General features: G+C 37.1%; 1 protein-coding gene across 1 annotated transcript; it reads right to left on the bottom strand.

Moving 5' to 3' along the window:
- Positions 1-707: 707 nt before the first annotated feature.
- On the bottom strand, positions 708-1,636 carry LOC133806023 (uncharacterized mitochondrial protein AtMg00810-like). Its single transcript, XM_062244158.1, has 2 exons — positions 1,527-1,636; positions 708-1,329 (listed from the first exon to the last, which is right to left on the bottom strand). The coding sequence occupies exons 1-2, from the start codon at positions 1,634-1,636 to the stop codon at positions 708-710; spliced, it is 732 nt and encodes a 243-aa protein (XP_062100142.1).
- Positions 1,637-17,050: the final 15,414 nt, after the last annotated feature.

Raw genomic sequence — 17,050 nt, forward strand, 5'->3', positions numbered from 1 at the left:
TCTCCTGGTCTTCAGGGGACGTTTCCTTTTATATCTGATTATAGGCATTTAAAGCCATTTATTTTATTTATACAAAAAGGGTAACTACCCAAAATATGTGGGATAGTATTCTGCAGCCTTCTCTATAAGTAGAGAAGGCATGCACCATTGTAAAGGACCGAAATTTTGATCCTTAAGAGAAAACTCTGGAGAATTCATTCTTGAAGAATTCCTAGAGATAATCTTGAGTTTAATAACAAAGACTCGTGGACTAGGCAGATTTAACTGCTGAATCACGTAAAAATCGTGTGTTTATATTGTTTTATTTCAATTGGCCATTTTCAGTTATTGTTTACGTGCTCTTCTTTCACTGTTTGACGAAAAACGACGTCAACAAAGGGCTTTTATGAAAATATCTGCAATTTGTTTGTCAATCTCAATATATTCTAAGACCAAAGTTTTATTTTCAACAAGTTCCCTGATAAAATGATGACGAATGTCAATGTGTTTAGTGCGAGAGTGCTAAACATGATTTTTTGAGATATTAATTGCACTAGTATTATCACAAAAAATAGTCAAAGTGTCAAGATCAAACCCATAACCTGTCATCATTTGTTTCATCCACAACAATTGAGTACAATAGCTTCTTGCAGCTATGTACTCAGCCTCGGCAACTGACAAGGAGATTGAATTTTTTTTCTTGCTATGCCAGAAAACCAGATTGTTCCCTAGATAGAAGTATCCACCACTTGTACTTTTTTGTCGTCTACATTGATTGCCCAATCAGCATCACTAAAACAAACAAGGTTAAAATTAGTTTCTTTAGAATACCACATTCCACATTCAAGAGTACCATTAACATAGCGAATGATTCTCTTCACAACTGTCACATGGGATTCCATAAGATTCCCTTGATACCGAGCACACACCCCAACATTGTACCTAATGTCTATTCGACTAGTCGTGAGATACAAAAGACTTCCAATCATGCTTCTGTATAGTGTTGGATCTACCTTTACACTATTTTCATCCTTAGTCAGTTTGGCTGTGGTCTCCATTGGTGTTTTGGAATGTTTAGTAGACTCCATACCAAATTTATCGACCAAATTTTTGGCATACTTACTTTGAGAGATGAAGGTTCCATCTTTTGATTGTTTGACCTGCAATCCTAGGAAGTAGTTTAACTCCCCTACCGTGCTCATCTCAAACTCAGCTTTCATTTTCTTGACAAATTCATGCACTTGAAAGTTAGAAATGGAACCAAAAACAATATCATCGACATAAATTTGAGCAATAACAATGTCATAATCAACATTTTTAATGAGAAATGTTTTATCAACTCCACCTCTTCTACAACCAATTAAAACAAGAAATGGAGTTAACCTTTCATACCAAGCTCTGGGAGCTTGTTTCAAACCATAGAGAACCTTTTTTAGTTGAAAAATATGATTAGGAAAATGGGGATCTTTGAATCCCTTAGGTTGTTCAACAAATGCCTCTTCATTCAAGATACCATTCAAAACGCAGATTTGACATCCATTTGGTACAATTGAAACCCAACAATGCAAGCCACAATTAGCAATAGCCTAATAGATTCAGGCCTAGCAACAGGGGCAATAGTTGTTAGGATAAAGGCCCTAAAAGTATGTAAAGACATTTTATTGAATTAAATAAAAGAACAATTTTATTATATTTTAATATTATAATTATTGTTTGAATTAATTATATGATAATATCAAGAAAATTCCATTTTCATTCATGAGATTATGATCTTGTATTAGTACGAGAGAATTAAGATCATATATAATGAATAAAATAGTCAATAACATATTAAAGTATGGAATCTTTAATGAATGGTTACTATTGTGGTTTACTAAGCATACTGTATGCAAGTGATCTAGAATTGGATTACTAATGTGGATAGACATCTTAGTAAAGGTGTTGTATATAATAGAGATTATATATGACAGGAGCGATAAGAATTAATTATTTTTATAAACTTTTCGTTTGACATAGATTTGATTCTTATCATAATAGATGATCATTAGTAGATCAGTCTAAATCCTAAGTATTCATGAACTCCTGTTTGTGTTTATTGGATCTTTTGATCCCTTAAGAGTTAATTCTGGAACTGAATACTTATCAAGCTCAAATCTATAATTTAATTATAGATTAATTATTCTCTAGAGAATTAATGGTACTTAAGGATCAAGAAGTAAATAGAAGGGTAAAACGGTAATCTTGACTAGTACTAATTAACGAACCAATAAATGGAGGACAGAACTACAATTATTGATTATATCAATAAACTATAAGAGAAAACTCTATAATTATAATTCTTTAAATACTTAGAGTGCAATTCCATATTTATAGTGGAGTAATCATGGAATTAATAAAAAAGATTATTGGATTAAAAAGTTTAATTAATAATCCAGTTTATTGGAGCTTCGTATTATAGGTCCATGGTCCCCATATCATCTCTGTCCTACACCATCAAGGGTGAGAATGTCAAAAGAAAGATTTGTAGAGAGGATGACTTAATTGCAAAGGTTATTAATTTTTCAGGCCAATGAAATAATTATGTGATAATTATAGGCAATTTATTAATTATGAATTAATTAATTATTTAACTATATAGTTTTTATTTTGAAAAATTATAGGTTAAAATAAATATAAATCTTATTTGGATTAATATATAAGGAGATATTAATAATTATCTTATTTACAATAAAATATATATTTATTTATTTAAAACTTATATTTTAAGATAAAGATAATTTTGAATTTACTGATATCTATATTGGGATAAATATGTTGTCTTAAAAGTCGATTAAAAAAATAAATTATAAAATTAGGAAAAATCCTAATATGTGGGGTGACACACTCACTGTGCAATGAGTGTGGTGCCACACACAGGGATTCCCCAATCCCAAGGATTTAAATTTTGAATTTCAAATTATTTGTTTAATCAATTATTTAATTATTCATTTTAAATATGATTTAAATTAAACAATTAAATAGTAATAACAGATTAGTTTTAATTTGAATACTATTTTTATTAAAATAAGGATTAATATCTTTATAAAAAGTGATAGAGCGATATTTTTTCATGTGATTAAAAAATACTCTCTCTCTGAGACAGAAGTGACAGTTTTCTTAAACCTAAAAACTGTTCAATTCTTCTTCTCTCAATCGAAACATCTCTAAATCTCATGTGTTGAGTACATCTAGAGAGTCATAAATCAACCTTTTGAATCCTACGTACCCACACACGTCCTTGTGTGTTTGAAGATAGGTATGGAAGATCAAGGTGTGAGCTTCAGCTTGGATAGAAAGATTGTTGATTTTATACAAAAAGATCTGTGGACACTTGATAGGCTACAAGACGTAATCTCTAATGTGATTGGATGTGATTTAATATATGTGTGTGTGTGTGTGTGATCTTGGCTGGTATTAATAATTATTGAAAATGACTTATTCTCCGCTGCGTATCTTTGATTAGCTCTTTTAATACCAATAATTTGTACCAGAGCAGTCTACATATATGTATATATATACATATATTAAATGTTGTGTGGGTTTCTCACATTTGTTATATGTATGTTGATATGTATATTGAATGGATGGATATGTTTTTTGAATGTATGATTGAATGATGAATCGTTAATTATATGGTGCTATTGGGTTAGGAATTTTAATTGTTTAGATCTTGTGTAAGCCAGAAAGGGCATAGGTTTTTTGTAATTTTTATTTCTTGAAATTCAAATTTTAAAAATCTATACACAAAGAGAAGAGAAATGAGGTGGATCTGAGCCCTAGCCGCATGCACCTAGGCACATGGCCACCTGCGCATTAGGCCCCTGCCTGTGCCAAGCACACGACCACCAGCGCCCAGGCTCGCACGCATGCGCACCCACACCACACACCAGCCCCGCGGCCCCCTGCGCACCTGAGTCCTCTCGACTGTCGCTCCATGCGGCCTGACCTACCCTCCCTGTGCACCTACGTCCTACGTGCCAGCCATCACCCCAGCCGTCGGCCCTAGTGTTTCTACGACACCACTCTTGGTGCCCAAACACTATATCATATTTTTGTGCATTATTATCTTTTATTAAATTAATTTTAAATTGTTTAAATTTAAAAGATTAATTATCTTATTTTATTTTATTATAAAATAAAATATTTTAAAGTTAGTTAAGATTTTATCTTAATTTTAAATAATTATTTGAATTTGATTCTTTAATTATTTAAATTCAACTAAATTAAAAAGATGACAAAAATAGTTATTTAATTAAAAGATAGTTTTAATTAAATAAATTAGTTAGAAAGTTAGTTTCTAACTAATTGTTGGGCATAACTAAATTCCTAAAGATTAGCAAGAAAGCCTAAAAGAGAGGATATGCATTCTTGGAGTCTTGCAAACTACATCAAATGCTATTTGTAATTTTATTTCTATTTTTCCAAGGGTTGTAAATTTAGAAATACTCAATAGTACCCGGTTCATTATTTATTGTTTATTTATTGTATTTATTTAAATAAATATTAATTAATGTTTGATTGATAACATGATCATGCATCAGTCAATTACATGACATTCATGAAACCCCACACAGTTTTCATTAATCATGCATATTTTAAAAACATGATTATTTATGATTATCTTAACTGTTTATATGAATTGTTTTTGAGAAATCAATTACATGTTAACTACTTAGTATTAAATTAGTTAAAACTTGATAACTCACACCATAATAAAGGCAATAATTTTTATTGGCCTTTAAGATAACCAACTTTATTTTTTTTAAAAATGTGTTTTAGTAAAGTTAGATGAATGTAATGGGTAATTATTTAGATCACATTAATTATAGAAACAATCTCTTTTATAATTATAATTAATTACATTCATATGGTTGTTAATAAACTAGTAATTAATTGAGAATTTATTGATTAGTTTAATAAAACACATTTTTCTTAAAATAGTAAGTGGGAGAAGGTGAACATCTTAATGTGACCTATGATCTCCATTATTAGTACAACACTGTGAGATATGAATAGGGCTTCAAGGCGGCTTTGTTTCCGTCCCCCTAAGGAAGGTTTCTAGACATAGTAATACCAAGGTTGGCTTCTTACGAAGATAAGAAGGAGTGATGTATTTTAGGCTTGACCGACCCTAAGGCGGCACTCTCTAAGTTAAGTCATGAATTCTGAAAGAATGGGTTACACTTACAAAGATGCAATTAAGATTTTGTAGTGGATAATTGCATGTTGACCAAACCAACAGTATTTTATTTTTAAAAGAGAAAATAAAGAGTTATTTTGAGTTTTAAATTATAAAGATAAGATTATCTTATAGGTTATCTGAATTTAACTTGACCGACCCTAAGGCAACACTTTATTTGTTGGGTAGTTTTATCATGGAATAGTAAATGTTTATTTATGTGTTTTAATTGTTGCATTCATGCATCATATTTACTTTCAGAATAATTGATATTTTTCAAATAGTAATATTATTGTATTTTATTTCTTTCAGTAATGTCGAACGGTGGCAATCCTATAACTGATTTACTTTCACTTGAAAAACTTAATGGTGATAATTTTATAAGATGGAAATCAAACCTGAATCTTATGTTAATCTGTTAGAACCATAAATTTGTCCTAACTGGGGAATGTCCTGAAGAACACGCTGCCACTGCCCTTGAAGAATGTTCGGGACAAGTATGATGCCTGGATTCAATCCAACAACAAAGAAAAGTGTTACATGCTTGTGAGCATGAATGATCTTATGAGAACAAAGCATGAACCCATGGAAACTGCGTTTGAGATAATGGATTCTCTGCAAGCCATGTTTGGGCAGCAATCACATCAAAGTAGACATAAGGCTACTAGAACCTACATGACTTCTAATATGAAGAAAGGTGTTTCTTTACGCGAACTTGTCTTAAGCATGTACAACATGATGCATGAAGCAGAAGTACATGGGGCTATTGTTGATGAGCATACACAAGTAAGCGTCATACTTGAATTGCTCACTCCTGCCTTTTCTGCGTTCACCGCCAACTATATTATGAATAAGTTGGAATTCAACATGACCCAACTATTGAATGAACTGCAGGCATTTGAGCCTCTTAACAATTCATTACAAAATAGGCTAAGGAAAATGTGGTAGAGGAGAAACATTCAACCTCTGAGGATAATTCCAAGAAGAGGAAGAAGAATAATGATAAGGACAAAGGAAAAAGCAAGAAGTCCAAGAAAAGCAAGAAGGCACCAAAATCCAAGGAGAACAAGAATGATAATAACTCCAAGAAGAAAGAACCCAAAGGAAAATGTTTCCACTGTAGAGTTGAAGGTCACTGTAATGTCTCAAATTCCCTAATATGGCTTAGTGCCTGGATTAGGGGGTCAAGAGGGCCATAATTGATTTAATGCGTTATTATGTGATTATATGCATGATTATGTGGGTTGTATTATTATATGGATATATTCGTATATTTATGTGCATGTATGTGATATATGGGTAAGAACACATTATTATGTGGATATATTTGAGCTATTCGACATGAGACGATCCTAGGAAGCAAGTTAGCGGTTTAGTCATAATGGGGTTAATTACCAGGCTCGGGGTGAGCCTAGGGGTAATTTGGTGCTTAGTACATTACCGGGAATGAATGGTTGATGGGAAATGATTTGTTAAATATTTGAGGATATTGGGAATAACGGGAATTGAGAGATGTTAATTATGATTAACGAGGTAGGTGGTAATGACAAAATCGCCCTTGGGTGGCTTTGAGGGATTAGGTTGGCCCTAGGGGCATTTTAGTCATTTAAGGCTATTAGATAGATTTCACCAAGGAGGGAAAGGTGTGGATTAAACCAGGAAACAGGGCTTTCTCTCTCTCCCTCAGTTTGATTTTTGAAGCTACGCTAAAGGATTCAAGCTTGGAGTTCTAGAGCTTGAGGTTTAGGGTTTAATTGCTATAGCTAGGAGGTGTTGATCATAGCTGAGGTGAGGCTTTCAATTCTATTTTTGACTGGTTTTTCGTATGGTTTTAGTTGTTTTTGAGTTTGGAAGTTTGATCTTGGAATTGGGTATTTGGTAGTGTTTTAAGTGTTATGGGTTTTACTGCTGGATTGGTGGTTATGTTTTGTTGAGGTTTGGTATTGATTTCAGGATTATTTGGTAGATTTTTTGGTTGAGTTTGGATTGAAGAAAAAGCAGGGGTGCTGGGTTCACAGGGGGGCGTCGCGGCCGTGTTCTCGGGCTTCGCGGCTCGTGCGAACCCCAGGGGCTTTGTAATGCCCTGGTTACCTCAGAACAGTTACGGTGAACCGAAAATTTGACCCGATACCCGAGTCCTTTGGTTAAAAACGTGCATCTAAGTGTTATTAACAGGCTAAGGTGAAAAACCAATAAAAAGGAAATGATATATTTTATTAAATACATAAAACTTTTCATGGGCCCACAAAATCTTTTACAAGTTATTTACAATTCAAAAAGGTCATTACTGTTTCAAAATTACAAACCCGCCGACCTAAGCGGCAAAAATAGGGTAAACCCCCTAGTTCCTCTGAGAACTCCTTGGCCGTGGTGGTCAAGCGGCCGCATATGTACACATCACCACCTAAGCTCTCCACTCAAAGCTGGGTGAGCTTTTCTTTCCCTATACCTGCACCACATAGCACCCATGAGCCAAGGCCCAGCAAGAAAACACAGTATTGCATATAAACATTATCAATTGATTATCATTATAATCACACAGAGCTTATAGCTCTTAAACAGAAGGATGAATATCACTTGAGGTTTTGGTAAACCATAATGAGTGACTGCTGGGTAAGTCACTAGCTTAAACAGATGAGTGACTGCTAGGTAAGTTACTAGCTTAAACAGATGAGAGAATGATGGGTAAGTCTCTAACTTAATAGATGAGTGACTGATGGGTAAGTCACACAAGCGCTTTTAGTTTTCATCGAACTTGAGGTCGGTTCTGCATTAACGCTCTTCTGAGTCATTTAATGCAGATGTCGATTAGATCTAATCTTTATTGGTTTGCGTTAAACATGCTAAGTCCGTTCTGACTTATAAGTCAGAACCGTGTGACCAGTGCCCAGTACCACTGCCGAACTTGACTAATAAGTCTCAGCTTCACAGTTGATATTGACACATTTGCCAAATCTGACTAATTAGTCAGTACCATGCACAAATGAGCAAGATTTGCTAAGCATTCTATAATCAATTCATGTCCACATTTACACAATCAACATGCCTCAAGAATAACCATGCATGTCACATATGGGGTGCAGTTTTCTTACCTCTGATTCGAGCGAGAATGAATAAAAGAACGACCCTTGAGATCGATCTGACTTTTAGCCCTTTAGCGGTCACCTAGTCATAACCAAATATGGGACACCATCAATAAAAATGATCAACATAGGTTTCCAAACCAATATCTAGCCTCCGGGACATCAATCCAAACTAATCTAAGTAGTAGGAACAATCCCGAGGCCTAAAACTATGTTCCCAGGGTCAAAACACACAAATGGGCTCAAACCTGCCCAAGGGTTGCGGCCCTGGCACCTTGTGCCGCGGCCCCCAGCCATTCCTGAAGCAAGGGTCGCGGCACCCTATACATAGGGTTGTGGTACCCAGCAGGCATAGACTCAGCCACCTGCTTCTTCGAGCTAGGGTCGCGGCACTCCAAGAACAAGGTCGCGGCCCCCAACCCAAAGCCATCCCCAAACACATTTTTCATCATTCCAAACCCTCCAAAAACATGCCTAAACATTCTCAAATCATTAAATCAAAGTTCCCAAGCTTCCCAATGGTCCAAAACAATCAAAACCCAAGGTTCAAACAAACCAAAAACTCAACAATTCACAAAATCCAATTCAAAGCTTAGAAACTCTAAAAGCTCAAAACTTAAAACTTAGATTACCTTTTATTGGGTTGTTTCTCGTCAAATTCCTTCAGTCAAGAAGCTTCTAATCTTTCCTAGGATCGATATGCCTCGATCCTCTCTTGATTCCGACTCCTAGAACTCGAGATATCTTCGAAAACGCTTCGAACGGTAAAAATGAACTAACGGGAAAGAACGAGAGGTTTTCTAACATACGATCTATTTGACAAGCTACTTAAAGCTTAAGTAACCTCAAATAAAACCTACTGCTCGGGTTCCCAGAAACACCCCCGGGGACATTATTGTCAAAACTCCCAGAATTTCCTCCTGATCTCAATAACTCCCAATTTATCATCAAACAACATTCTCATAACTCAATATCCCAATAAGAGACCCCCGTTATGACAAAACCGCTAATCCATAATATAAGACCGTCTCATGCCGAATAGCTCGAATATATCTCCATAATAATGGAATCTCATTCACAAATCACAATATGCACCCAAATTCACAAATATGCCCTTAATGGGCCAAATTATCAAAACATCATAATATTTAAATGTGGACCCACATGCATGCATATAACATCATATTATAATATAATTCACATAAACATGCCCATAATCATTTAATGGAATAATTAAACAGTTATGGCCCTCCCGGCCTACTAATCCAGCCATTAAACCGCATTAGGGATTTCGGGGCATTACAAGCTTGATGGGGCTCTGTCTGCTTAGCGTGTCGCAGCCCACCCCTGGCACCCAAACAGGGGGCTTGCTATCTGGGAGGTGTGTCACAGCCCTTGGGGTAGGTCGCGACCCGCCTGGTTCTTTTGAGCCAGTGATTGGTTTTAAGAGCGGGTTTTCAAACCTTAAGGCTCTGAATGGAATCTATTACCCAGTTTGGTAGAATTCGAGGTCCTGGGGGCTAGGACTTGGTCCGAGAACCTTTTATTACTCATTTTATTGATGAGATTTCATATTTGGTTGTGATTAGGTCACCGCAAAGGGCCCAAGGTCAGGATTGTGCTCAAGCGTCGTTCTTAACTTATTTTACACTCGTGCCTGAGGTAAGAAAACTGCACCCATTATGTGACATACATGATTATTGATGAAGAATGTTGAGTGATCTATATATTGATATATGTTGCATCATGAATGCTTGGTTGTTTGTTTACTTGAGAAACGTGTTGACTTATCAGTCAGAAACGACAATAGTGCTCAGTGTTGGTCGTGAAGCTCTGACTTATCAATTAGGAACGACAATAGTACTGAGCAATGGTCGTATGGCATTGATTTATGAGTCAAGAGCGGAAATAGTGCAGTGAGCGCTGGTCGATATGATTAGATCTAATCAACAGAGCATTTTACACTCGTCCGACCCTATGGTCGAAGAAAAACTAAAGCGCTTGGCTAGTCTATGGCTAGTAACTCAGAGCCAAGGCTAAAAGGCCCAGAGTGACTTGATAGTCACATGGCTAGGGCACAGGACCCCAAGATGATTTAATAGTCATCTATTCAGGGCGCAGGACCCCAGAATGACTTCACAGTCATCTACTCAGGGCACAGGACCCCAGGATGACTCACAGTCATCTGATTAGGGTTGTGAGCCCCAAAATGATTCCACAATCATTTATTAATACTTGTACACATGCAGTAATAAGTTTTCTTGATGAGTCTTGGCTCAAAAGTGCTATGTGGTGCAGGTAAAGGGAAAGAAAAGCTTGCCCAGCCTTGAGTGGAGAGCTTAGGTGGCGACGTGTACATATGGGGCCATTTGACCACCACGACGAAGGTGTTTCAGGGGAACAAGGGTTTAACCCTATTTTTGCCGCTTAGGTCGGCGGATTGTAACTTTTGAATTATAATGACCATTTTGGATTGTAAAAAACTTTGTAAACACTTGTATGGGATCCCATGTATAGCTTAACATTTTTAATAAAATTTTTATTCTTTTTTACCGAAATTTTAACCCTGACCATTAATAACACTTAGATGCACGTTTATGGCCTAATGACTCATTTAGCGTGTTAAGCACTATTTAAAATACACAGTGTGACGGTCTTGGTTATCCAGGGCGTTACAGTCACTGGAAGAGAAATTATAAAATTATCTCTCAGAGTTGAAAAAGAAAGGTAAATCTGATTCATTTGTACTTGAAGCTTGTGTAGTAGAAGACGATATGTCATCCTGGCTTTTAGATTCAGGAGCTACTAATAATGTTTGTTCTTCTATGCAGATACTTGAGTCATCAAGGGAGCTGGCTGATGGCGAGGTGACCATGAGAGTTGGAAGTGGAGCGCTCATTTCAGTTAGAGCAAAGGGAACAGTTTGTTTACATTTTGAGAAAATTTATCTTGTTTTGAACAATGTTTATATTATTCCAGGATTTTCTAGAAATTTAGTTTCTTTATTTGTACCGCCCTGGTTACTCCAAGACTGTAACTGTGAGCTTTGAACCGTGCTTAACTTGCTAATCGAGTCATTTGGTTATAAACGTGCATCTAGGTGTTATTAATAGGCTAAGGTGAAAAACTCGATCAAAAGGAAAGAATGGATTTTATTTAAAACGTAAAACTGCTCATAGGCCCATAAAAGCGTTTTCAAGTTATTTACAATCCAAAATGGTCATTACAGTGTAAAATTTCAACCCGCTGACCTAAGCGGCAAAATAGGGTTAACCCCTAGTTCCTCTGAGAAACTCTTTGGCCATGGCGGTCAAGCGACCGCATATGTACATATCGCCACCTAAGTTCTCCACTCAAGGCTGGGTGAACTTTTCTTTCCCTTTACCTGCACCACATAGCACCCGTGAGCCAAGGCTCAGCAAGAGAACTCATTACTACATGTATATAATATCAGATGATGATTATGATAATCATCCAGAGCTTATAGCCCTAAACAAATGAGTGACTGATGTGTAAGTCACTAATGTGGGTTCTGCACCCTTAGCAAATGAGTGACCATGGAGTCACTATTGTGGGTTCTGTACCCTTAGCAAATGAGTGACCATGGAGTCACTAATGTAAACCAAATGAGTGACCATGGAGTCACTAGCTTAAACCACATGAGTGACTAATGAGTGAGTCACTAATGTGGGTTCCACACCCTTAGCCATGTGACGATGCAGTCACCTGGGCCTTCTGGCCCTGGCTCTAGTAACTAGCCATTAGACTAGACAAGCGCTTTTGTTTTTCATCGAACATGGGGTCGGCCAGGCATTAATGCTCATGATGAGTTATTCAATGCTTATGTCGATTAGATATAATCTTTTCTGGCTTGCATTAAACACGCTAAAACCATTCTTGACTCTTAAGTCAATACCATACAACCAGTGCTCAGTACTATTACCGAACTTGACTAGTAAGTCGCAGCTTCATAGTTAATACTGATACCATTGCTGATTCTGACTAATAAGTCAGTGCCATTCACAAGTAAGAAATATTTTCTAAGCATTTGATATGCAATCAATGTCCACATTTAACACTCAACATGCCTCATGAATAACCATGCATGTCACATATGGGGTGCAGTTTTCTTACCTTTGGTTCGAGCGAGAATTAGTAAAAGAACGACCCTTGAGAAAAATCAGCCTTTGATCCCTTAGCAATTACCTAGTCATAACCAAGTATGGAATTCCATCAATAAATTGAGTAATAAAGGTTCCTGAACCAAGTCCTAGCCTCTGGGACATCGAATCCTACTAAACCGGGTAGTAGGAACGATTCTGAGGCCTAAGGTATGAGTTCCCATGATCAAAACACCACTTTTCCCACAAATTCCCTCAAGCGCCGCGGCCCCCAGCCTAGACAGAGCCGCCAGCCTCAAGCACCTGCACCAAGCGCCGCGGCCCAAGGCCCTTCAGCACCATCCCTCACCTGCACTAAGCACGGGTCGCGGCGCCCAAGAACAGGGTCGCGACCCCACCTGGAAACCCAGCCGAAACATCGTTTTTCCTCTTTTAAATCCTTCCAAAAACCTACTCAAACATCTCCAAATCCAAAAATCAAAGTTCCCAAACATCCCAATAATCCAAATGTTGGGGTTCTATGCCCTAATTAAAACCCAAATTCTTTGTAATCTCATTTTATTATCAATAAAAGAATAAGAAATCATTTTTTGACTTGGTCGATCACTTTGCTCACATATTTTATTTTCATGATTATTTTTTTAATATAAACTTCTATTAAATCCCGAGCATATAGCCAATCGTATTTATAGTGACGTAATCACAGTGGAATATAAATATGATTATATGTTCAAAATAAGTTAGTCCTAAGATTAGTCAGTGCACAGGATTTACACTGACTTGCCAATCTACAATATGATCTACTTACACATTGTAGTGTTATGTTCTTTCTAGAACATTAGCAAAGTAGATAAGATCGGATATATTTGTTACATCGGACAGGACTGATATTGACAGTTGATAAGATAAGTAAACATACCGTTATTATCTATTCTAGTCATATCATATAGTTGACCATAGGTCAATTCAATCTTAATTCTGAGTGGTTAGTATTCTAACTGATTGTATTATTTGAGTTCTTTGACTTGTTCGTTACCAGCTTACCCTACGAACTAGCCCATACTTACATCTTGGGAACTCGGTAGTATAATTGAGTGGGAGTGTTAATCATAGATATGAACATCTATAGCTTCTGATGAAGAAGTGAAACGATGCTTTCCTTTTAGTTTGGTTCAAGGTGTTAAATGATAGAGATCTCATTTCAGTAATTAAATTAGTTTACTGAAATATCATTTACAAGGAACTAAGTGTTTTAAGGATAAAATACAATGAAGGGTAAAACGGTATTTTAGCCCTACCTTATTGTAGACCGTCTATAGAGGATTGAGTGAAAATTATGATTGTAACAATGGATAATTAATAGTGTATCTATATTTGTTATAGATCGTTCTATGAATTCAAGAGTGTAATTCCGAGTCTATAGTGGAGTCACGAGGAATAACTTATTGGAGCTTGATTTCATAGGCCCATGGTCCCCATTGTACCTTGTATAAAATCATCTAGATAGTCTCAATTAATTGATTTAAATATCAATTAGAATTATCAAAGTTGACCAGGTCAATTTTGGATAGTTTCACAGAGTTATGTAATTTTGAGAAGAAAAGATAAATTAGGACAAATTTATTAATTAATATAAATTGGTATCTAAATTTATAAATAAATTTAAATCAAGGTTAAAATTATAAATAATTAATTTGATAAAGTATTTAAATAATTATTTAATTAATTAAATCAATAGAAAATAATACAGGCCTTGATTTTAAGTCAAATGGGCTTATAATCAAATGGGAAATTTCACGGGCCTAAAGCCCATGATAATTTCGTCCTAGGGCTTCAAATTGGATATTATTTTATTAATTTTTTAATTAAATTAAATGGCCTAATTGAGTCTATAAAAGAAGCACAAGTTCAGAAGTCAGATTTTCTGATAGTTTTTAGATTCTCTCTAAACACACAAGTCATTTTCTAAGCCTCTTTGTTATTTTCTCTTCTTCTCTCTGTATCTATCTCATGTGTTGAGAATTTCCCACACTAGTCTAGGTGATTCTAAGGATACATTGGAAGACTGAAGAAATTAGAAGAACGGTTCAGTTTCTTGATAATACTCTGCAATAGAAAGGATACAAGAGTTAGAGAAACTGAATGAATGACTCTTTCATTCCGCTGCGTATACTGTAAGTATTCTTATCTTTGTTTCTCTTTGAATTCAATTTTAGAAACATGTTCTAAGTTATCTCATATTAATTTGTTTAATATTAGATCTATATGAAAATAAATAAAGATCCTGTATAAGTTTCCCAACACCAAAATCATCAAATCTCGAGGCTCAAACAAATCAAAAACTCATCAACACATAAAATCTAAATCAGAGCTTAGAAACTCAAAAACTCAAAACTTAAAGCTTGGATTACCTCTGATTAATTTTTTTCTCGCTAAATCCTTCGGTTGAAAAGCTTCTAATCTTTCCTAGAATCGTTATGCATCGATCCTCGCTTGATTCCGAGACCTAAAACTCAAGTTCCCTTCAAAAATGCGACGAACAGTCCAAGGAATAACGGGAGAAAGAGAAAAAGTGTTTGAATGTAGTTTTCCTTCTGACAGGTTACTTCAACCTTAAGTAATCTCAAGTAAATCCTAATGCTCGAGGTCCCAAAAATGCCCTCGGGGGAGAAATAGTCAAAACTCCCAGAATTTCCTCCTGATCTCACTAACTCCTAATATATCATCAAATAATCATTCTCATTATCCAATATCTCAATAATTGACTCCGTTATGACAAAATCGCTAACTTGCATCCTAAGATCGTCTCATGCCGAATAGCTCGAACATATCCACATAATAATGGGATCTCATCCATAAATCACAAACATGAACCAAATTATACAAATATGCCCTCAACGGGCCAAATTACCAAAATTCTCTTATGATGAAATGTGGACCCACATGCATGCATTTAACATCAAATAATAATATAACTCACATAATCATACACATAATCATTTAATAACATAATAAATCAATTATGGTCCTCCCGGCCTACTAATCCTACCATTAAACCTCATTAGGGATTTTGGGGCATTACATTATCTATGTTGCATGAAATATCTTTTGATATTTATTTTAATAATACTGTGATTATTATTTCAACGAATGGTTTCAAAATTTGTCAAGCAGAGCATACAAATGGATTGTATATGCTCAAACCTAATGAACAAACTCTTAATAACTCATAATTATTCAAACTAGCAAAACTGAAAGGAAACGAAAGACAAAAAGTTTCAAATGAGGATGACACATATCTTCGGCATCTTGGACTTTCTCAAATAGGTTTAGATAGGATAAACTGATTAACAGAGGCTAGACTTCTGAGAGAACTAAGGGTTGGAATTCTTCCGATTTGTGAATCTTGTCTATAAGGCAAAATGATCAAACGTCATTTCTCAGCAAAACGCAATAGTGCTAAAGAACCTTTGGAGCTTGTACACAGCGATGTTTGTGTTCTAATTGTTGACGGTGAGAACTCGTCAACGAAGTTAAGTTGGAAAAATTATCAAATCAAAATCGCTAATTGGAAAGCTGTGAAAACTTGAACAAGAACTCAAGAACAATGATATAACAACAATGGAGAATTCAGTCTTTCATTCACACTTGTACCTCTGCTACAGTAAAATTTCCAACCCCCTTTCCTGGTGGTCTTAGAATCCCTTTTATAGTTGGCTCTAATGGCCTTAGGTACATAGTGGTCCAGGGGACCAAGAGGTACATACATACTGTATTAGGGGAGTGGCTCCAGAGGTGGTGAACGTACATCCCGTACAGGAGCAGGTGTCAGTACGATATCTCCACTACTTGTCTGTACCCATTTCTGATGCGTGGTGGCAGGCGTAGTGGCGCAGGAGGTCGTGGTGTCGGCTCTGTCCTATGGCCGTAGACGTACGGACCATGGCTCTTACCCCAGCAATCTTACTGGTACTGATATCCGTACTCAATACTAGGTCGTACAAATATGTCCCCATTCGACCCGTACGGGACCTCCTAAGCATAGGGGTCTCAAGGTGTAAGGAATGGGACCCTCGGTGTGAGGCGGAGATCTTGGGTCCTTGGCGCGAGATGCCTGAAGCCTCCCAAGGTCACTCACAAATCTGGGCGATAGGTATGTGGCCCTGACAGACGTCGAAGGACGCGTGACGAGACGCCCTGTTTGTGGCTCCCTTGACGGCGCGGCTCCCTAGTTGTTCAGGAGGCCCCTATCCCCTCGTGAGGCCAAACAAGGCCATGCTTGGGCGAGGCCATTCCGGCCTATGAGGCGGAGCCATTCGGCTTATGAGGCGAGGCCACTTGGTCACCTCGGCCTATGGCGAGGCCCTTAGACGCGAGGCGGCTAATGCGAGATGGTGGCATGGGCTTAGCAACCGAGCGAAGCCAGGGGGTGCTGCGCGCGCGGGGGCCGAGCGAGGCCATGGGGCTCCATGCGCGGGGGTCGAGCGAGGCCAGGAGTCTCCATGCGCGGGGGCCGAGCGAGGCCAGGAGGCTCCGTGCGCGGGGGCCGAGCGAAGCCATGGGGCTTCGTGCTTGGGGGCCGAGCGAGGCCAGGAGGCTCCATGCGCGGGGGCCAAGCGAGGCCAGGAGGCTCCGTGCGCAGGGGCCGA

The sequence above is a fragment of the Humulus lupulus genome, chromosome X (genome assembly GCF_963169125.1).
Source record: "Humulus lupulus chromosome X, drHumLupu1.1, whole genome shotgun sequence".
Classification (NCBI taxonomy): domain Eukaryota; kingdom Viridiplantae; phylum Streptophyta; class Magnoliopsida; order Rosales; family Cannabaceae; genus Humulus; species Humulus lupulus.

Coding starts and splice junctions, on each gene's coding strand:
- LOC133806023 (XM_062244158.1), bottom strand. CDS start 1,636: ATGTCTTTACATACTTTTAGGGCCTTTATCCTAACAACTATTGCCCCT. Junction 1,330..1,526: donor TGCATTGTTGGGTTTCAATT/GTACCAAATGGA, acceptor AATTGGTTGTAG/AAGAGGTGGAGTTGATAAAA.